Raw genomic sequence first — 23,508 nt, 5'->3', positions numbered from 1 at the left:
AAAACATTCTCATCTGCACTAGTAGAAATTACTCTTACCAGAAAATAGTACAGGTAGTTGTTCTCTGTCCCACATCAAATCAAATTATTTTATTGGAATTTAATCTCCACACACTAAACTGCTATCTGTAAATAATTTGATCCACTCTAATGGAGTTGCCATCTTTGCCACTTCATGGCACTCAAAATTTTCTATCACTAGTTCAATTCCTGTTCTTTTAAAGACTTCAAGAAGAAAATAAAAAAGATACAAAACCTAAACATATTATGAGAAAGAAAGTTTATCTTCAGAGTTGGATAAGAAGAAACTGCTGTTATTGTTTTGTTTTTAAGCCAGATTTTTGCTCTGTTCTCAGTCATAGCCGAATACAGCTGACAGAAAGGTAAATTCAATTCTTATTTTGATACATCTCGTAATTCTAAAGACATTCTCCAGAAAGGCAGTCACAAACAATATAAAAGCATTCACAGCTACTTTACTATTTGTTTTAAGACTATGCAAAGCACTCCACTAATTAAAACAAAACATCTGTTTCTGCAGTAAAGCATGCAAAATTTAGAAAGGACATACCAAATATACAACTAGTAAAATCAGCCAGATCTCTTCTACCTCCATGGTGTTGGTTCTGTTGTTCCAGGAGTGAAAACCCAAGCCTGATTCCTCTGGAAGTTCAGTGCACGTGTACGCACAAAATGAGAGTTCTTACAGAAAATACTCAAAAATTAGTTTCTTCCCTGCTTCCCCTCAACACCAATTTCCACTGTGATGAACACGCAGCAGATAAATCCACCAAAGCACAGGAGAACATTTCAATATAAGTACAGCATCCAGACACAACCTACTATCCTTTCCCTATGGCAATGCTACAGTTCACAAAACCCCATCTATTTCAGATGGCAAAACAGGCTGTATCCCCCACAGATGCCCTCAGGAGAAATGTGTTTCCCTTTCACAGGTGCACACAGCAGGAGGGAGGGAAATACTCCCCCAAAGAGAAGGTTTACAGGAAATTTTTCAGTTAAGCAATGTTGATAATTTTCTTTTGTTGGTTCTGATTGTCTAGGTACCTGATGTACCTTCAAACATTGTTTTTGCATGATAATTGAGCATGAAACATGCTTAACATCTACCTCAATTCTGCAACAAAAATCTTTCTATTTTTAAGTCCTCTGGTCTTGGTTTATAGACTGAAAACCACACATGTTTTTTCCTGGCACAATTGTAAGCTGCCATCTATTGATAAAACTCTTACAATGTACTGTAACTGTACTCTAACAAATATCCCTTAACAATGCAACAGTAGGCCTCAAGGAGAGGCCAAGATGAGATCTGGATTCCTTCCCCTGCCAGGGATGGATGCAACAGTTTTGTCTCTCTGCTGAACCTACAGCAGGCTGAACCAGCAACAGCAAGTGGCTGCTGCACATCTGCTTTTCAGATTAAAAAAAAAAAATACATCATTGTATTTGCTAATGCTGCACGGGGACTAGAAAATAAGGTTATCTTCCAAAGAAGAACATATAAGGAATAATGTATTAGCATTTAAGATAGAACAGCAAATTGTTCTGGTTATTCTCAACAAAAGCAAGTCTAGTGATGATGCATTTAAGGGAGACCTGACTGACCATGCCAAATTTAGTAAATTATACCAGTAACAAAGAATATGTTCTCCTCTGTCTTCTTTCCTCACCATTCCCTGCCCACAAGCATTTAGGGGGAATGGTTTAAGCAAGAAAGAGGACTCCTTTGCTCATTTTTCTCTCCTGCCATCTCACCTGCAGGAGAATCCCTAGCTGTCATTTGTCACCAAATTGAAAGCATCTAGATTTTGTCTTTCCTGTCCCTTTATTATCTCCAAAAAGGAGGCAACACAGAATCTGGTAAAACAAAGTTCAAATCCACCCCCAACTTCAGAATCATCTTCATCCATTTGCTGCCATGGTAGCCAAAATAATCAGCATTTGCACATTCAAATGAACTTCAGAAAATCCATAGTTAAAGATGGGTTTGGGTTTTGTTTTTAAAAAAATCTGCAGAAAAAAGAAACATTCTATTTTACACTTTGGAAAAGTGGGCAAGTGAGAAACAGAAAAATGTTAGAGGTAATTACTATCAGGGAGATGCTTTATTCAGTAAATGAATAGCTAATGGGAAATGCAGTCTAAAAGAACGGATTTATCTGTGCAGGCTGCTACTACAGGACAGGATTCTGTCTGCCAAAATACTAATATTAAAAAAACCCAACAAGACACTTAAAACACAACATAAGCTGGTAAAGCTGCTTTAAAACAAACGTTCAAGTTTGCTCTGTTCACAGATTGGGTGGGAAGGATGTTAACCATAGTAGTCAATAGGCTCTAGAGATACTCGTCTGCCACAGGCTACACAGGCAGAAAAAAATAACACTAAAAGTTTCAAAGTTTGAAATGAAGACAAAAGTTTCTTCTCCACATTTTTATTTTAAAGGGACCTGTTTCCTGTCTGCATGCTAAATGAACTCGAGTTTATCACAATGCGCTTAATGCTGATTAGCAAATACTTTACATGTACTTAAGTGATGACATCCCTGGCCAGTAAGAAAATCCTTGACATTTTTCTCCTTCCTACAAAAAGAACAAAATTCCTAAAGTCAGAGAAGCTTGTATAGATGCAAGCCCTCATCCTCAACTTACACTGTATGTAACCAATACTTTGAGCTAATAATATCATTCTCCAGCATATTTTTCCTTGAAAGAAAAAAAATTACAAATAATGTAGCCAGTGATCAATGCACATACCTTTAATAACAACAGCTAGAAATGAATTTGACATTCTTTTGACTCAAAAGTAGAAACACTGACAGGATTTTGCTTCACTGACTGTTCTTGTTGATGCACTTCCAAAAATCACTAACAAAAAAGGCAATCACAGAAACCTTCCTTGAAGCTTTACAGGAGAAATAAAACATGTATTGACTACCCTTCAAGATAAGATTGAAGACTTCAGCTTAATCTTTATGTCTCCTTGTAGACTTGAGGTCTAAGACTGACAACTCATGAGAAACATGAAAATGATGAGGAGAAGTCATGTCATCCTTAAACTATTCCATGACAAAGGATGCCATAAAATATTTAAAGTCAAGACCTCCACGATCCCAGTTTCTGGTTAAGATTCCACTAAATGGAATGCCAAGCTGCTTGCTTTCTACTTACATTACTGGAAAACAAAGCAATAAAAATACTTACATCAAAAGAAAGGAGACAACTTTTTTTTTTCTTTTTAAAACAATAGAGGTCTGTAAATCTGTTTAAAATAGCTACTATTTAATTATAATGTTCATGAGTGCATTCCGTAAGTACTAGGGTCAGAAACTCTGAGCTACTTTAAGTCCTTGCTTTAAAAGTAGTAAGACTGCAAGGCCTACGGTGCACAGACAAGTCAGCAATTCTTGCGTAATCGGCCATAAAGGCTTCAAGGACTTAAGCAGAGCAAAGGTGCAGAGAAAGTAGATACGTATCTACTTTTTAGGCAGTTCTCTCTCTTTATGGTGTAATAGTGAGAGCTTCTGATGCTGAAGGAAGGTAAACTCAAGGGTAAGTTCAAATCACCAAAGCTAAGCCACTGATTATTTCTCATACTCCACATGAGCAGGACTGTGCTGCTTTGCTGGACTGCTTTCATGATCTGTAGGCTAGAAGCAAGAAAGTAAGTTATCAAATTCCTATCCTCTCTCTCTCTAAGAATTCTGGGGAGCCTGCCCCACAATGCCCACTAGCATCTTGAACACTATGCAGCAGGTAATGAGAGAGGACTGGGATGGAAACATTTGGTAAGAAATTGCACAGGGCCATCACCTCTCAAGGGAAAGGCATTTGAGTGTTAGAGGAACAGAGCTTTTAAACTAACAAGAGTCATTTTCACCTGACAGTATCAAGAGGTGACAGTAAAAGTCATCTTTTGGTTGCACTTTCTGAATTAAAAAAATTCACCTGGAAGACACAGAATCAAAATGAAATATATTATCTCTCAGAATTAGAGTTTGCTAGAGGATTACTTAAAGGCATTAGTCTGATTAGATACAAGTTTACGCAGCTTTGATGACTCTGATACTCTACCGAGTCAGCAGAAATGTTAAGTCTATCAAAGTATGCCTGGACAAGATTAAGTGCATTGGAAAATCAGTAATCAAGACTTTTAGGCCAGGTTCTTTCAGGCAACTGTGTTGCATAACAAGGCCTGGGGAAAAGAAAAGGCGTGGGGAATCATTTCACAGACTCTTTCAGTCAGGGAGAAGAGACTAAATATTTCAGCAGCTTTTAGTTCCTCTCTTTTTTTTTTTGAATTACATACCAAAGAATAAGCACACGTACACCTCGAAGAATTAACTGTTTGCATTCAGGTTCTCACAGTTACACCAAAGATGCTGGTGTGAACCAGTGCTACAGAATTTTGATTCCTGAAAGGATTCTTGTATAAGTTTAAAGTCATAGGAGGAACAAAAACTATTAAATAAATTTTATTAAGTACATTACAGTCACAGCTTTCCAGTTTTTTCCCAAAACAATGGGATTCCCTTTCAGCAATTACTAATGTTATGCTTGCTTTCCTCTGTTCTTGTGCACAGATCCTCAAAAATCATTATCAAGTCAAAATAGAGACACTGATTTAACAGAAGATTATTTAAACACAGATTCAAGGACATGTACAACAAGTCACCTATCTCTGACAGTTCACTTAGATCTCATGCACATGAAAAACAACCTTCAGGGACTTTGAAACTAGAAAGTGACTTTTCTTTGAAGGATGCTTTTCATCTTTGTTCCAAACCATTCTCTTTTGAAATGAAATTATATCAAATAATTCAACTAAATGCACTTTATCATTACTATTTAAACATGTGTAAGGGGTTTTTTTGCATTTCCTACAAGAAAACAAGAATATAGAAAATGAGAAATTTTTTGGTTCATATATGTCCTTTATGAAATACATCAGAAACTGGATGCAAGGAAGTCATGATATACCGTAGCATACGCATCAAAGTTTTGACACTGTTTTTCCAAGAACCCCTTTTACATCATTTGCCTACTTCTCAGCTGACACTCTCACACTTCTATTCTCCTCACAATAGGAATTCTTCAGAGGACTTCCTACCTAGATGTCTCAGCAGCCCTTAGGGCATATCCTGCCCTGCAGTAAACCTACAGTAAGTAAGGACAGATTGCCTGGAGAGGGGGGTGAGGGTGTATGTTCTTGTAACACCAGAAAAAAAAAGGCAAAAAAGGCACCTTGTATCCACCACAGTTCTGCTGCTGCTGCTCCTCTTATATCAAGTCCTGCTCTTAGAACAGGCAGTGCAGTTTATGTATGGAAAAACACTGGCCACCCTTTCAGAAAGCTAAAGGTCCAACTTCCAACGTTATGGACAGAGACATAGAACTGGGTGAACTGAAAAAATTGAGCTACATGGGGACTGAGAGGTTCATGTCTGCAGAGCTCAATGCAGAATCACACTGTTTGACATTTTAGGCTCACAAAAATTTGCCACAGATTTTTTTTTACATAGCAACACAGAGAACTCTTTTCAGATTTAAAGAAAATGACAGACTAGAATAAATCTGCCTCAACAACATCCTTCGATGTAGAAAACTAGAAATATGATTTTCACTATAGCATTGCATAACATTACATGTATGTTTTCAAACAAATCTGTACTGTGATTTCAATCTCAAAAAAACCCAAAACTCCAAAACAAAACAACCAGGCAGGTTCTGCACTCTCATTAGGAATATAGGCTTAACTACCTGTTCTCCGTGCTCCCCCTTTTTTGTTTTGCTGTCTTCAGAACCTGATTTCCCTGAGAAGACTTTGGACAACCTCTTTTCCTCTTCTTTTCTGATTTCAATAGATTTTGCAACTTTTTTTTTAGACAAAGAAAAAATTATGATACTTGAGGCTATAGAAGCTCACAAGATTCTCACCCCAACTTGCCTCTTTGAGGAATGGTTAATTTTGCCCGATTCAGTATCATAGTAAAAACCCCAAAGGCACATAAAATAATACCCAAGAGAGCTTGTGCTCACCTGATGACAGTGTCCTGTTATGATGCTGGCCCACTTGATGCATGCTTTGCTGTAATAGAGTCAGGCATTCTCCAAGGCAGCTCAGGGTGGCAGCAGAGGTAGCTTTTAAAAGTAGCAAGTCCTGATCCAAGGCAGAAAGGGGCCCAGAACTCGGGAGAGCTTCAATGGCTTGTACAAGATTCTTCTGTTGTCCCTCAACTTGGCTCATGATCTGTAAAGGTCCGAAAACATCTGCTGTTATAGGAAATATCACTATATAGCTGTTAAATTCTTATGGGTTGATATAGTGACTAAATGTGAAGAACTACCACAAATGGATGTTAATGTTCTGATCCAAACATTCCATATACTTACCTACAAAACCGAAGGGCTTGAGACTACCAAAGGCCTGTAAAAATGTCAAGACTATGTTAGAGAAAATCGTCTCTTAAAATAGTAGGTTCATAGTAGGTTTAATAGTGCGACTCATACTTTCTGAAAGTCTTCGTAAGGAAAAACATGAAAATTCTACTTCTTTCTCCATTATTAATTTAGGCTTAGATTTTCTTTCCTTTGTAGGTGATCCAAGACACCCAAGGAAGCTACACTGTCCCTCCTCCTTCTTTCCTACATAAAATATCTAATCACAGTTTAAGAATGGACATTTTTCATTTCTCAAGCATAAGTAAGGAATTACTTTTACAAAATAAGGTAACTTGTAAGTTTACAAACATTAGCATAGGATGCCACTTAGAGTACTTATTTACTATCATATATGTATACCAGCTGTAAGGGAGAAAGTTAATCTGTTTCTAGATTTGAACCATCCAGATGAAGATGAAATTCATGTTTGTATAGCAGATAAAAACAACATCACTTGAGCAGGCTAGTTTTTAAACAAATTGACAAGCTTCCAAAATCCTTCCTATAAACCAGAAGAAAAAGGAGATGTTTAAAACTTCTCTCTCTGTTTTTACAGCCTGTAGGAAATTATACATGCACATGACAAGACTCTTTACTCATACTTACCTTGCAAAAAACTTATTGCAAAAACTTATAGGTTCATACTTGAAGTATCCAAAGCTTTCAAAAAAAAAAAAAAAAAAAAGCTCAAGACTTCATAAGCAAAGATTCAAGCTCCATTTGTCCAAGCTACTATACTGTAAAAAATTATTATTATGAACTTTATGAATCTTTTATTACCATTATTGTGTTTTCAAAGTACAGTGTGCTTCCTGTAGCCTCCCTACGCTGTGGTAAACAGACTGATTAAAAAAAAAGTATACGTTGAACACACTGAAAAGCAAGAAAGGAAACTGAACTCCGTGATGCAAATAACCATCCTTGCAAACAAGTTTGAGTAGAATTAAGTGAAAAGCTGTTGTTGCAACGTTCGTAAAGAAATTTAGCTAAAAGCCTTGCTGAAGGTTACAATAATGACATTTTAATAGTCAGCATTTAAAACAGAGGCCAAAGCTTCAGTAGAAGACACAGTCAATTTTAATTCCCTTTGACAGAAAGCAAGATCAGACAGAAGGTGACACAGACCCCCACAATACACAGCTTCACAGAACCACTAGAATCCCAGTGCTCTGCTTTGAGAAGTCACACGCTGTGTGACTGAGCTCCACAGCACAGACAGAGGGTTGCTTCAAAGCTAAAACAAACCCAAGAGCACCACAAGACACACACTCATGCAAATACTTTTTAGTAGGGCCTGTTGCAATAGAACAAAGAATAATGGTTTTAAACTAAAAGAGAGCAGATTCAGGGTAGATTCAGACTAGACGTAAGGAAGAAATTTACGATGAGGGTGGTGAAACACTGGAACAGGTTGCCCAGAGAGGTGGTAGATGCGCCATCCCTGGAAACTTTCAAGGTCAGGTTGGACGGGGCTCTGAGCAACCTGATCTAGTTGAAGATGTCACTGCTCATTGCAGGGGGTTTGGACTAGATGACCTTTAAAGGTCCCTTCCAACCCAAACTGTTGTTCTATGATGAAATATTCCTCCCTCAGGAAAAGAGCTCAGGGAGGCAAATTGAAGGAATGACTAGGAGAAAAAAAAGATCATCTTCTCACTGGAAGACTGCACAGTATAATTGTATGGAAAATTGCTTCCCTCCTTTTCCCATCCTGAATAAGAGTATGAAGTTGAAAATCTGATGCTGTCTTGCTTCGCAGCAACAGAATTTCATTTCTAAGTGATCAGCTTTCCTACCATTTTTTTTTTTTGTTAGAAACAGCTTATATTTCCAAAGACATGCTTCCATAGGAAATAAAAATCCAAAGTAAAACTTTGAAAACTTCAAACATTTCCATTTTCCCATCCCCACTAATAAAGGGCAACTATATTCTTCTGCAGTTAAAACAAGAACATAAGATAAACTGACCAGAGAGCTTAGGAAACATTTGGAAAATTAACTGAATGTTTGCAGTTATCACCTAGTCCAAAGCTTTGCAGGCTTTTATCAACTATGTTGTTCCTAGATTAGGAAAAATTTAAATAAAATCAATTATTTATTCTCCCTTTATCCAAAATGAGTTATTGCTCTGAGTCTTACTATTCTTTAGCTGATCTAAGATATGTTTAAAGAAGCCTTTTTGATTCATCCTTTCTGTGCTACCTAGCTTCACGTTATAGTTGTGATACCAGCAGCTGTTCTACGGATCTGACGCAGCAGAAGACACCAGGAATGGCAACTTCCATGTAGGATTCAAAGTATTGGAACTTGCTGAATGCGTATTGCTCAAGCACTGATCAAACCCACTCTTTTTAAGGTACTGAATGAACAGAACAAGAAGGAAGAACCTTCCCTGCTCTAAAGAGTCACAAAACACCTCTGTGGCCAAAGAATAACACATATTATTGAAAAAACTGAACTTTTCTTACATGGTTGCCAATATTTTTATTAAAAAAGTCATTGACAAAATATTTTAAAAGAGTTGAAGTTTGGTTGTTCTAAAAAGAATAAAGAGGCACTAATACAAAACCACCAAATCATTCCAGGCAAAACTCATGAAACACATTAACCCTCAACAGGATAGACACTAGGCCATGCAGCTACGGCATTATCCTCTACCTTACTTGTGGGTCTGCTTTTTGCTATCTCAGGGAGAGGGGAGGCAGAATGCTTGATTTATCAGCACTCCAAGCTGGTTTCAAAACCAGAATGAAAAGCTTTGATTTTGAGAAAGTTAAATCGTAACTTTCTTTTTCCAAAGGGAAATAACTTGCTGTATTTTGCATGACTTTGCTCTTACACAGGGTTATTTTAGTACCTTACAGCTCTTCATCCTCCCCATTTGCAAATACAGACAGTTCAGAGTAGTAGTTCTCTACTTTTGACAATGGCAAAGACTATTTGCCCCTGTCTCCTCATCAAGTCTCAACCCACTTCTCTTTCCAGTCTTGTTTCAGCTTTGGCACCCCCTCTTCACCTATAAATAGCTTCTCATAGTATGGAAAAGAAACCCCATATTCCCACAAATGCACTCAAACTTCAGAAATACAAGTCTATGCTAGATTAAAAAACTGAAGAACTGTCAGGGCTACATGTATTAAAAGGAATGATACGCGTGCATATAGATATCTAACATTAGCAGGCCCGCATTTACCTAACTGCTTTGTAAGAGGAAGCCTCGGGCTAGGAAGAGACCAGCTCATATGCATGGTTTGCTCCTTTCTCCATCTTCAGCCTGCAGCAGGAGAACAAGCAGACCACATTATGTGTTCCCCATTAACAGCTCTTTCTGAAGCTTGGAGGAGATTCAGTCCTTTTAGCTCACCAGAAATTCTCAGGTACTGTCTGTATTCTTCTGAATAATGACACTACCCTCAAGTAACCCACCACCCAATGACACCCTCACAGAAGACAAATGCAACAGGAATCATCTCTGACATTGGCCTCAGTAGGTCATCCACTCTCTACCGCTTGCTCCAAAACCGCCAGTTCACAGCTTCTGTTGCTGCCTGCTTCCCCCTCTCCCCGTGTCATTGCTTTCCCTACTTACCCCAGCCAAAGCAACTGCTAACTACTCCTTCACAGCTGGAGTTGCACCTCCTGGATCTTCCTGTTGTGAACGCACTGCCAACCATGATGTGTGGGACCAAATGGTTATGTGACAAGATCCCAAACAAATGGGCAAGTAGAAATTACTCTCTTCTTGGGGTCACTCTCACAGTATATCAAAGACAGGCAGAAAAAGTTATGAGATATATTTCTTTGCAATCCTAGGGTATTTTAGACAGAATAATAAGAAAAAAACATTCTTTCATACAGTAAATAAGCTAAAATCAGCTGCTAAAAATTAATTTAAGAAACAATTATGAAAAATTGAGGTGCTATTTTCTATGCTAAAAAAATTACAGTAATTTAATATTTTGTTAAAATACTAGATGATATATTAATCTTTCCCATACAGAGAAATCATCTTACAAAACCTGAGTGTCATTTTTTATTTAAGGCTTCAATTTGTTTCTGAAACTGCAGAGAGAGAGAGAGATTCCCAATTATTAAGTATAATAATAAACTCTCTGTTAAAAAATTTTCCCCCCATCTTAAAACAAATAGAAACTTCAAAGGAAGAAAACAAATAGCCACATGTAAATGGAAGAGCATATGACTGCTTTTGACATGATTTTATTTACAGTGGAAATGCTCTATTATCCAGACTCTAGGACTAACAGGCCTAAGTTTGTCCAGCCCAGACGGGTATTATTGTCATCAGAACATCTTTCTTTCTAGAATTACTGATCCTACAGGATTTCACCCAGCTAACACAGTGCATCACAACCACCTAAAGCAAACACCAGCTTTAAGCCATCTACAAAACAGCCTGAGCTACAGCTGTCTCAAGGGCATCTCCCAAGACACAGTGATTTCAAGCTCCCTGAAGCAAAGGAAGAATGACATCAGCCATATTACCTCAAAGGGCAACCAGACACTCTCCCTTGGTCACACAGGCCACATGGAGTGTGTCGATAAGTAGCGTCACCAATCTTTCTGTGTAATGATTTAAATACTTCAGATCTTCCTACCCTTCTTTTGGAATATAAAACCCGAGCAAGATTCTTCAGACCTCCCCAGCCACAGTCTGATATGCACACATGAGCAATTTAAAATTTAACATATGGCATTTTCCTTTTTTGGTATTGATTTTCACATATATTGAATCCTTTTATAGTATGTATTAAGATACGCCTCCCCATGTGTACGAAGAAAACAAAATACTCCAGAGAAAAAGGAAAATATTCTTTTAGCACTAAGAACTCTCAGAAATTCTGTATTGTCAAGCTCCTCTGATGTGCTAGAAATCATTCATCACAGAGACATTTGGCTCCATCAGTTAATAACTCTCTCTACTGTAGTATTCTCTGTGCAACACCACTAGCAGCACATTCTCTGCCTACTTATCTCTAGGCAATTCCTCTGAAAGATTTAATGCAGTGATTTTTATTTTTAAATCCTTTCCATTACTAACTGTATGCAAGTTGAAAATAATTATTAAAAACATGGGAAAATAAACAACACAGTGCTTATATGAAAAACAGAGCATCTGTAAAAATAAACAGTTGTGTGGGAAAAGCTTTAGACATTTAAATAGAAACAGAAATTCAAGTTGCCCTTATGAGACGTTTACTGCCTTCAAAGGCTGGGAAAGAGCCCGTTTGCCGCTTCAGTTTTTTGTGGTTGGTTGGTTTGTTGGGGTTTTTTTGGGTTTTGGGGTTTTTTTGTTGGTTGGTTTGTTTGGTTTTTTAAAAAATAAATGAAGTGTTATATGAAAACACAGTATCTATCATACACATATACACTTTCTGGAAATATTAGATTCTTGCTTTTAGACAATAGTACCAAAAGAAAAACATTTCAGAAGACATTGGGAAAGGATGTGAGGAGACATCAGCTTTTCAAACCACCCTAGAATAAGTCATAAGTGATATGAGTCGGGACCTTGGTTCTCATTGTTAAACAAGCATATACCACAGGGGTTTCTTGGGGTTTTTTTCTGTAATATAAACCACTGGTTTTCTTAAAAGCGAAAGTAGATGAGTGACAGAAGAAAAGAAAGTCCCCACACGAAAAATAAAAACCTTCTAAGTCATTGTAATCCCAATACCTTGGGTTGCCATGTAAATGTAACATAGTCATCAATTCTGACCTAGAGCAAGGACACTTCTTGCAATCGTGACCCATATTTCATCAACACCACAACAAACTGTCATCTTGTAAAAATTAAAAGTTAAAACAGATAACCTATATACGTAACAGCACACACACACACAAGTATATATTAAAATGTAACATACAGATACCTGAAACTCCAATGTTACTAAAGCAATCATACCAGTCATTAATTTGACACACTAGCTACCAACTCAGCTCAAGTTCACAATTCCCACTTAGTATTTCCATGAAATAGTCCCACTTTCAACTATTTATTCTGAAAAAGCAAAGAGTATAAACACACATGCAAAAAGACTATTGTAAATACTGTTAATCACCAGCTCAAAAGGTATACCTCTCCAACTGAAAGGTCTGACAAATTAAGATAACTTCTACAACGGCAGTAAAAGTGTTTTTTTTTTTCCAATTTAATGCATTTTTGTTTTGAGTCAAGCATTTACACCTAACCACTGCAAAGCAAGACAAATTTTGCCTTGGCTTAATTTCTGAAAAGCTTTCTCAAGCTACTCAAGGTCATTTGCTATGTGCATCTTACTATTTGACAAAAGAAATTGTCTTATAAGTATTTATAGACTTCTCTCTTTTCTTCAGTAAAGTCACATCCATAGATCTTTTAATGAGATTCCATCAATAGCATGCAAACTAGGAAGGCAAAATTACAGCTTAATATATAATGAAAGTGAAAGAGCTATACGCAGAGGTTATTGCTAGACGTAGTGCAATACATAACACAAATCTCCTTTATAAGAGAATTTTGCATTTCAGCTTTAAGAGTCTAGTATAGAAGCACATACAAGACCAGATGACCACAAACATGCTTAAAGTCGACAAGTAACATATCTGTACACTTTGCTTACAATAAAACCTGAGCTTTTGACCAAAAAGAACCTCCTTGAGCTGCAAACACAAGGGAATTCTACCCACAAAGCTTCAAGCTGGATGAAGACCCACAGTAGCCTCTGTGAACATTACTATGCTAATGAGAAAAAATATTTTAAGACAGGATCCTAGAACCTGTAGATGAGTGACAGAAGAAAAGAAAGTCCCCACACGAAAAATAAAAACCTTCTAAGTCATTGTAATCCCAATACCTTGGGTTGCCATGTAAATGTAACATAGTCATCAATTCTGACCTAGAGCAAGGACACTTGCTATTGAGGTGCTATTTTCTATGCTAAAAAAATTACAGTAATTTAATATTTTGTTAAAATACAAAATATTAAATTAATATTTATACAAAATATTAAATATCTCACCAAGTGAGATATTCTGAAAGCGTCCTGGAAAGATGGAACCAGATAATGACACACATATCAATTGTCCTTTCTTGATTACTGCTTCCCTCCCATTACAGAGAGTAAGCACGTAATTCTCCATTATTGTCACCTCAGGGTAGCAGCCAGCTTGACCTCAATTATTTTAAAGAAGCAAACAATGAAGAGTAAAATTGGAAAGACTTGTTACATAATAGTTATTAAGGCTTAGAGACATACATCCTATCAATGAAGCTTCAAAGGAGCAAGTTAATTTTCACTTGGTATGTAATTTGCAGACAGAGACACAAAAAGTGACAAAACAAACAGAACTATACATCTGATAATCAGGATGGCAGCTAATCACCAGGGCACATTTCTTTTTCTTTTCAGTCCTTGCCTCTGCTTTCACAATTCTATTTCATCCCTCCAAGGAGAATGAAAACAAGTTCCCCTCACCCCCATCCACTATTTTATTCTCTTTTCCCTAACCAAGGTCCACATCATCTCTGTTAAGGGAACAACTGAAAAGCCAGTTGCTACATATCTTCATTGTCTCAGCTAACAAACCATTATTTCCTTTGGGGTTTTGTTTTGGCTTTTTTTGCTCAGCCTTGTCATCATGCACTCTGCAGAGCGGTTCCTTGTGAGGAAAACCTTACAGAAGAGAGAGCAGATGTCATTAGGACTGATTCTAAAAGCCCAGTCTAAGGGAACCAGGAGAAAACAAGGCATGGAGGAGGCAGTCTGGCTCAATTGTTTCCTCTTCTTAGCTACTCTTTCCAATCTTCTGTTTCCATTGACACTGCTGCTGTTCCACTGGTCACCATCAGCACCTCCAGGGACCTCAGCACAGGACTTACACTCCATGGAGCAGCTGTTATTTACCAACTCCTGTCATGCACTCTTTAAATTGGCTAGTTAATTTATTCATATCCTAGACATGATCCTATGCTCCATTATTTACACCTGCAATTCCTATTTTATCACTTTAAATTCTATCACTTGGATGCTGCATATCCTTACAACATAACATCATTCTATTCTGTGAAGACAACATTTAATGGACTACAGACTTCTTATTCACTGGTCTGCTATCCAGTAGATTATTAGTCACGCCTCCAAGCTCCCTTGCCGTTAGTTGCACAGCTACAATAATTGGACTTTGTATTTTGTAGGTTTGCGTTGGCCCATGAGGTTGTTGGATTTGGGGGAGGGAGGGAGGAAAAAGGGGAGAAGGGTCTTTTTTGTTGATGGGTCTGGAAGACTTAAACATTCCTTCCAGTACCAGAAAAGTAATCTACCTTCCCAAGAAATTCTCCATCTGTTGCAACTCAGGTATACAGGAGGAAGCTCCTCTTTTCCTTCAATGCTTTAAACCAGGCAGAAGCTCAGCAAGGAAAGGAGCTGACCTAACTACCTGTTTCACAAAAGCATCTCTCTGTTCAGAAGAACAAATGACAGGATATACTTAACAGATATATCTTCAAATAGCGAAGAAAGAATGACATCTGTAATTGTGAATGTTCTCTAGGACTTTGTGCAGACACTTTAGTTGGATGCAAAACACTCCCAAGGACAACCTGACTGTCCACTGTGAGTTTCTATGGAACTCCACTTCTTACATCAGGCAAATAGACATCAGAGAGAGGTTCACAGCCCTTGCAACACATATGCTAGTTAGTAGAGAGGATCTAGCAGTTCTGGCAGGATTCCTGAGAATGCCTCCAGAAATCTCTGCAAAACAGCTCACCTGCTTCAGGTCAAAACAAATCAGATGCTTCCCTTTGCTACCTCAGACTCTTTACCACACTTCTTTATGACCACAATTGCAGACTTAAGGTTAAATGCATGCTCTCTGTATTCAATCTGTCCTTCTCCTCACCTGAGAAATGAGCTAGTGATTGACAGAAAGGAAACAGGGTGGGGGGAGAAGAGGAGGAATTACAGAAAAGACCTTTTGTCCATGGAGACGGACTAGGACAAAAAATTTAAATCTTGCCAGAGAATGTTTTAGCAGACAGACAATCTTGGGTTTTCTAAACTAAAGAATGCTTGAATTAATTAAGAATTAATCTTAATCAATACCCCGAGATATTCAGCTTCCCTTGAATGACTTCGTATTTTATCACTGGGGGAGGGGGCAAAAAGCAAAATAAAATAAGCTTTTCCTGCCATCCTCCCAACATTTGCTAGTTATTCTGAAAATACCTTCCTGCTGCTTAAGATCTGAAGAGGAGAACACTTCTCCCTTCCAAACCAACATAAACTTCACATTCTTTTCCCTGTGGAAGATTTACAAACAAACCAAAGTACTAAAATCTGGAGGAAAATAAATTCCTCTGATAGTGTCAGCTGTCTTAAGTGTTTCATGGAGCTACTCCACAACTCTTTAGGTGAGAAGTTAAAGCTTTTTAGTAAGAGCTGGCTGCCGTAATAAATACTCACGTGAAAGAGCATGATTAAGACCAACTGTATCAATGAGCGCTACTTTGCCTCACAAATCAGAGTAAGCGGGCTATACATTTTCTGCAAAATGATCAGTATCAATCTAGCACGGGTCATTTTGCTACCAGAGTGAGATGTATGGGGATCAGGTCTATTGCAGGAGACGTGACAGATTTGCCTGTTGTGTTAGAGCTCCCTGTGGATACTCCACACGTGTAGGTAATGCATGACATTTCCTACCAGTATAATGTTTGTGCCAAAACAAAACTAGTAAGCACTAGGATCCCCCACTGTGAGCTCTTTTCTTGAGCACTTGCTAATCTAATCTGCTATATTAACCATATCCTACTAATAGTCACCTACTGAGACTTACCATTTACTATTAAAGATGACTCAAGGGGAGTAGGGTGTTGGGATCTTGAGGTAAACCACTGAGAAGAGAAAAAGCAGACAGTGGCTGCCAAGGTTGTTTCCCCTGTCCCAAGTTGCTTCCAGTGATCCAGAACCAAAAGTTAGAGAAGCAAAAGGAAGGAGCTTGCAAGTTCAAGTAAATCTTGGACAGCAACTGGCTGCCATCCAGCCAAGCAGGAAGCACACGGTTGTTGTTTTAAAATCACAGAATGCAGCATTGAGAACACAGCTTATTAAAAAAAAAAAAAAAAAAAAAAAAAAAAAAAAAAAAAAAAAACCTCGTGGGGAATTATTCTTGCACAATTTTACTATAAAAATTACCTCAAAATCTGCAAGGAAAAGTCATTAGTTTTAGTGATTAAACATTACTCATAAACAGATGTTATTCTATGGGCTCTTCTGAGTAGCAGTTTCTCTTACACATTTCAGAAGGATCACTTTGGTGAAGTTAATAGCTATAGCACAGAGCCAGAAAGCATATTTTGATTATCAGCAATCAAGGCACATTTGTGAATTTTAAGCACTCAAAAGAGCACCTAAAAGGTTGCTGCTAGTCATTAAGTCAATATCAGCAATCACAGGAAATTTTTATTAGTTTACCGTGACATAACATACTATCGATAAAACCTGGGTTTGTTCTTTGAGTGAAATCAGTCTTCAGAAGAGAAAAGGCCACGTTGCACTGGAACATAAATTGCACATTTCAACATGTGTAGCTTCAAGGATGAGGAGGTTTCTCTCAGAACACATGTTGATAGAAAATGCAACTCTGATGTTAATTTTTTTTTATTTATTTATTCCATTCCACCTGGGAATATATAAACACATACTGACATTCAGAGTAGTCCAATATCCTACATAGTACTTACTCAAATTTCTGATGGACACTTCCAGTGCATCTTCTCTTTCCCAACAATGCTTATGCTTCCTTTCACCCCCTCCCAGTTGGCCACCTAGCTTGTAGTGTCCAAGCATAAAATAAAATTTGATTTCTGTTATTTAAACAACTCTGGGGTGTGCAGTATACACTGGAATGACCTTCCATTTTAATCAAAGTAGAAATTACTTCCCCATCTTACAGTCAATTCACCTCATGTTTTCTGAAATGCAAGTGAACTGTCACTGTCAAGACGATCTCATCGTGCCATTCCTAAGCCTTAAATAAAGAGTTTCTCTATGACTTGTGACAAAGCATTCCAAAAGCTTCTCCCCATGTCCCAAAGCTGACTGTCAACTGGTTTAAGTTGACATCAGTAACTTCACAGCACTGAAGTGATTCAACATACACTACCATGATTTTGAGTAGCCAATTTATGATCTACTGTAATATGGCTGAATTGCATTTATACAGCAACTTTTCCACAAATTCATGTGGTTTGCGTCTGCAATTGGGTAACTGAGGATCTCTGTGAGAAAAACTGCAAGCAGTCATCCCAGAACACGGTAGATTATCATCAGAAGAACATGCTAAGCAGTATGTGCAAGAACATAAGACTATGTTTCCTGAGCCACGGACTAATACATGAGCCATAATAAAAATTACAAATAATTAATCAATTACAAGTATACATCTAGTACCTGTAATACAAAGCTACTTAAAAGTATATGCCAAATTCAGGCAGATATAGTTCAGTTTAGCTTGTCAGATGAAGTGTTGCTAGCCATCATGTTATTAGCCATATTTTAAAAGCACACTGTCAGAAATCAGAATTGCAACCAAGAAGCTGCTTAAAAGCATCTGTGTAACACACAAAGTTTCTAAAACATTCAAAACCTGCAAGCCAAGCATTAGAGATGGAGATCACAATAATAACATGTAGCAAAAGCTGCTAGAGATCAGGTCTTTGTTAAATAACAGATGACAGCTATAGTGTTTACTATTCCCATTTGTTGTAAAATCAAAATGTTTCCTGTATTTCTTAGTGTAGCATGCAGCACTTTGGGTGTTACACAAGGAGTTGAAGATTACAGTAAGTCCCTCAATAAACGCATATACTAACATAAACTGAATGGTACGCTTAAAATATATGAGCCATCTCTATGGTTACTTCCTCCTGGAGGGCATTTACATAAGTACTTTCTGTACTCAACATTTAAAACTTGGCTAGCCACCTAATATTACATTGTCATCTATTACGACTGTGAACATTCAGAAGTATCTTCTACTTAATTTAATAAAAATAGCATTTAAGTGTGGGTTATCAAAATAACCCATGTATCTTGGAAGCAGTAATTTGCATTATAAACAGAGTTGCGGAAGGTAAATGCACCTTGTCGCGTTCAGGGTTTGCCAAGAAGATCATTGCTGCACCAGCCAGCCACCCAGAAACCTGCACTGAAAGCAAGGCCACTAAACAGCCATGAGATGTGATACCCTAATCTGAGAAAATATTTGCTGAAGTATGTTTTCTTTAAAGCTTCAAACTGTCAACTCTAAATTGAAACTACCACAGTATTTGTGCTTTAATTGTGAAAGAAAACAGCCTTGCTGCTTTCCAAAAAATGTAGGTAAGTGTATGATATGCTATACTGTTTAATATAGGTATATAAAACAGAACAGTTTAATTCTGTTTCACATACAAAATTAAGTGACATTTTTGAAGGCATACAAAAGCTGAAGTCATTCTCTCAAGCTCCTTTGGGAAATTCTCCTTTGGGAATCTACCATTTGCGTAAAATTTAATGAAATATTTTAATAACTGTAAAGAGTAATCTTAGCTTCTCTGCAATTGCTTAAGAAAATGAATGCTGCAGCAGCCTCTGAATGTAGCTATCATGTGCACTGTATTATCCTAATTTATAAATCGCCATTAAATGATTGAAAATTATCATATTTGCACATACTCACTTACTACTAAACTACAGGTTGAAAAAAAAATAATGAAAAGAAGCCATGTTTGCATCATTTACAGTTTTCAGATTTGGAGGGGAAAAAAAGAGAATCAGAAATAATGAACCAGGTTCACTCTTGACATAACCTGCATGGACAAATAGTGTAATTTTAGTAGAACATTTGCTCTATGATTCCCATAGCAACCTTAATTTCCTTGCCTGGGTGTCTGGAATCTACGATGACTCAACCTTTGCACGAATACAAAATCAAATGCACAGAACAAGGTGTAGCTTAGGAAGGTGTAACTTATATGCACTCTTAGCAACCTCAAAGATACTGCAAAGGCAAGGTAAAGACTCAAGTATTCAGCTCACATTTATGTGATTTAATAATTATTGGTTTATAGTATTAGAATAATTTACATTTCCTCATCCCCAAAGTGAGACAGTTAATGCTACCTACTGAATGATTTTTATGAGCATGTGCACATTTACTACTTTGGAAGGTACAAGACTGACACTCCCAGAGATTTAAGCATCCCATTTATCCCCTGAGGAGACATGTTTTTACTCATCTTTGCAATACTAACTTAAGGTAGAATAAACAGCCGTAGGAGATAAGACTTCTACAGACAAGTCAAATAGCCTCCAAAGAAAATGCCCCAGAAGATACCAAATAATTTCATCTGTTCCTATATGCTCTAAATTTGCTTTTTTTCCTGCAAGGGTATGGACAGCAGACAATCGCACCAACATTGTTAAACAGTCAGAAGAAGATTTCTGCATGCTTGCACTAGTATTTTCATATTGTACAAGGAACATCCATGTCGAGAACTGGGGCCAATATAAATTCAGAAAAAAGTGCTATTGTAACACCTGCAGCTGTCCCTTTTAGCCCTCATATTAGGTTTGAAACTGGTTTATACTGTTACAGGTTTAATGCCCCTAAACAAATTATAATGGCTCCTGTTAAAACACAGCTGGGAGCAACCCTCTCAGTAACAGCCACCTCAGCTGTAACTAAGCTGTTAAACGTACCTGTAATGCAAATTTGTATTACAATACTTACCAATTCAAAAAGTGTTTCTAAGCACGGTTAAATAGCTGTAGTATAATTTACATGAGCATATTCTATGCCAAATAAATATCAACAGCTAAATTAAGATTCATGCACTTTCTTTTGACTTCAGTGGACACAGAAGTGACTCCTAAGTATTCTATCTTTTCTTCACTAGCACTAGCCAAGAAGAAATCATTGCTTTCTGAGAAACAGCTATAGTTTTGGTTTGGGGTTTTTGCAAGCACTTTTTCATTATCTGTTTCAGAGTGGAGACATTAGTCTCTGTTTTCCACACCCTGCTAATTAAAATGAAAAATTTGTGACAATAAGTTTAATACATACATTCCATATAAATTATAGATGTAGTGGTATTAAGATGTAACCTATTAGGTAGCATATCTCATTTTCTGACCAGCACCCACCTATAGCTACAAACTATCTATTTTTTGTATATATGATATGATGAGCTTGACTGAAGATGATCAAAAGGATGACCTTGTACTTTTAATTTATTATGGATAGTAGGGGGTGGGAGGAAGATATTTTAAATACAAGCCCAGAAAAAACTGGAGATCTGTACCTAACAAAGGTTCCTCCTCTGTGTTCTTTTCTCTTTCCAAAATTGCCACTCACTGTACCACCATATTATTTGGCCAAACGGATAGAAATCAGGATACTTACATTTCAAAAGTGAAATGCTATAAACACTTTCTGCAATAAACTACCAAGATGAAACTACCGTGATCAGTCCAACTGAGAGATCTCTAGAGGGTATTACAATACTGGTTTTGAAGTACGGGAAGACTCTAAAGAGTCAACCATAAACTCCCACAAAGAAAGCATCACAAAGCTACTTTTTATACTAAAACATGTCTAGAAGAAAAAACAGACATGAATTTAGGTAATTAGCTTTAAAACTGCCTAGCACAAGCACAGCAGCACAGATTTCAGCAGTGCTATAGCAGCCATAGTCCATGATTATCAGGCCTCTCTCTGATAAAGCACCTACATTACAAGGCCAGAAAGACTGAAGTTAGGGTAGTCTACCAGTCCATCTTACATCCACACCTTTCAGTTCAGTGAGCATGACGACAGCATTTTCACCTTCTAAAAGCAAACATTTATTAGCCATGCAGTCCTGAAGGTCATCTAGCTCTCATCTTCCCACACTCTAAAAATCAAGATGAGAACTGTCAGTGAAAGCAATAGATGTAATACAGAGCATTTCTCCCTACTTACACAAAGTTTATCAAATTAATCAAAATTATACATCTACTTTCAAAACCACTTCAATTATTAGCAGGATTTTTTTAAAATGTTCCTTGTGCATACTTCACACTGTTTATGCATGATGTCCTGTTCAGACCTGAATCAATAATTTTTCTACATACACCCTTACTTATCACATAACCTCAATGCTATGCCAAACACCAAGAGCTACAGCATTCTTTTCGCTAGAACTGACATTAGATTGCTTCTCTTCCTATCCATTGACCTTTATATGTACAGATTTCTAGAGAAACAAAAGGACAATAAAAAAATGAAATAAAAAGCAAAACTTGGCTTTGAAAAAGTTGAAAAGTAAAATTTGGCATGAAACAAATCATCAGTTTTTCCCCCTACTACCAGCTTAAACGTTGATTACAAAGTTTTACCATCAACACACAGCTTAGTTTATGTCTTCATGTGTTCACATACATAAAAGTCCTGCAAGTCTCAATGTCTCCCCAAGTGGTTTAAATACTGCATCTGCTTTACTCACCTACAGTGCTGCCTGTGCAGTGCTGTAATTCTGTAACAGAACAAACAGTTCTCCACAGACAACAGCATCCTTTTCCTCTATAAATAGAGAGTCACAGTTCCTGATTTTGCTATCCAAATATTACAGTGACTTGAAGATGTTCACGTCTTGCTTGAAAATTCCCCAAAGTGTTTTAGAAGTATCTCTTTCTCCTAGCACCCACATAAAACTGGACAATTGTGGCCCCACAAAACTGCAGGTAAAACCTCACTCTGTGAAGCCCAAAGTGCAAGTCCTAGATTTTCCTGTACTGTAAGGGAGGAAGCAAAGAACTACCAGCTAGTTGCATAATTCCTGCAGGAATCAAATGGTAACCATGTTTATATATGGCAAAGGACATGCAAGAAGCAGCAGGACTGTCATCTTACCAAAAAGCAGTCCTTTCCAGATTCTGAAACTGCTCAGTGGCACATAAAATGGATGTCACACTGGTGGAGGCCCCAAGAAATCTGGACTGTACCAGCTATTCAGAAACACATGCTGATGACTAGTCCATGTAGAGTATCACAAGTTGTAACAAATATCACATTGCAAAGGGATGAGAAATTCCTCTATTGACTTTTTAAAGTTATGGAAAAAATATTTCTCTAGACTTCTTTCAGTTAACCTCATTTAATTTCTCTAAACTTCTGTAAATAAGTTACTACAAAACATTCACACACAGCAATTCTTGGGTCTTTAGCAACAATGGTAACACTGGCAGAGCTTGTACAATAGTCATTCTCAGCAAAAATAAGCACCATTCCAAGATGAACTATGTTGCTATTACATAGTTCAGTGGCAGCTAAAATTTAATATGAAGTATGATGTGGCCACTTGGCTTTATGTTCCAGTTAATTTTAACCGCCCGCAGTAAAGAATTCTGCGAGTATAACTCTTACCGCAAATTGCTAAGAGGCTAATAATATGTGTAGTTTAAAAAACATAATTCAATTTCAAGACCACACACACTTAGGTTACCATAAAATCACTTACTAAAAAAATCAGTTGATAGCACCCCTTTAATGATAAGTTATGGCCCCAATAAAGAGGTAGGATCTTGAATAATTCTGCATAAAATGCAACACATAGTAGATCAGTTCTCTCAAAGGAATGTATGTTGAATTTTAGTTTTGATATAACATTCCATAAATCAGTATGGAGTATTGACATCAAGTTAATATAATCAAAAATTTGATTTAAGAGAACAATATTATTTTAAACAAAAAAATTACATTACGATGAAAAGAAATGCTCCTGAGCTGCTTTTCAATTCAATGCTATACAAAAGAAGCTTGAGTATTAAAAGTAAAGTTTTTATAGCAGTCTAAAGCTCCATATTCGTGCTCAGTTTTAACTTACCAACCCTTTGAAAAAAGGTGAAGTTCTAATTTTACAACAGAAACATTACTTATTACATGTGTCATTTTGGAAACCTACGCAGTTGCTTTTACTACCTTACAGAATTTTGCACATCAGGTTGGTTCTAAATAAACCTCT

General features: G+C 37.2%; 1 protein-coding gene across 1 annotated transcript in view; it reads right to left on the bottom strand.

Moving 5' to 3' along the window:
• The window catches only part of OSBPL10 (oxysterol binding protein like 10), a 121,103-nt gene that overhangs the window by 45,847 nt on the left and 51,748 nt on the right, over nucleotides 1–23,508 (bottom strand). Inside the window, 1 exon segment of the mRNA XM_075745741.1 lies at nucleotides 6,060–6,270. Coding sequence (XP_075601856.1) covers nucleotides 6,060–6,270 — 211 coding nt within the window.

This window comes from Balearica regulorum, chromosome 2 (genome assembly GCF_011004875.1).
Source record: "Balearica regulorum gibbericeps isolate bBalReg1 chromosome 2, bBalReg1.pri, whole genome shotgun sequence".
Classification (NCBI taxonomy): Eukaryota; Metazoa; Chordata; class Aves; order Gruiformes; family Gruidae; genus Balearica; species Balearica regulorum.
The sequence above is the reverse complement of the archived record's forward strand: the minus strand, read 5'-3'. Positions and strand labels throughout refer to the sequence as shown.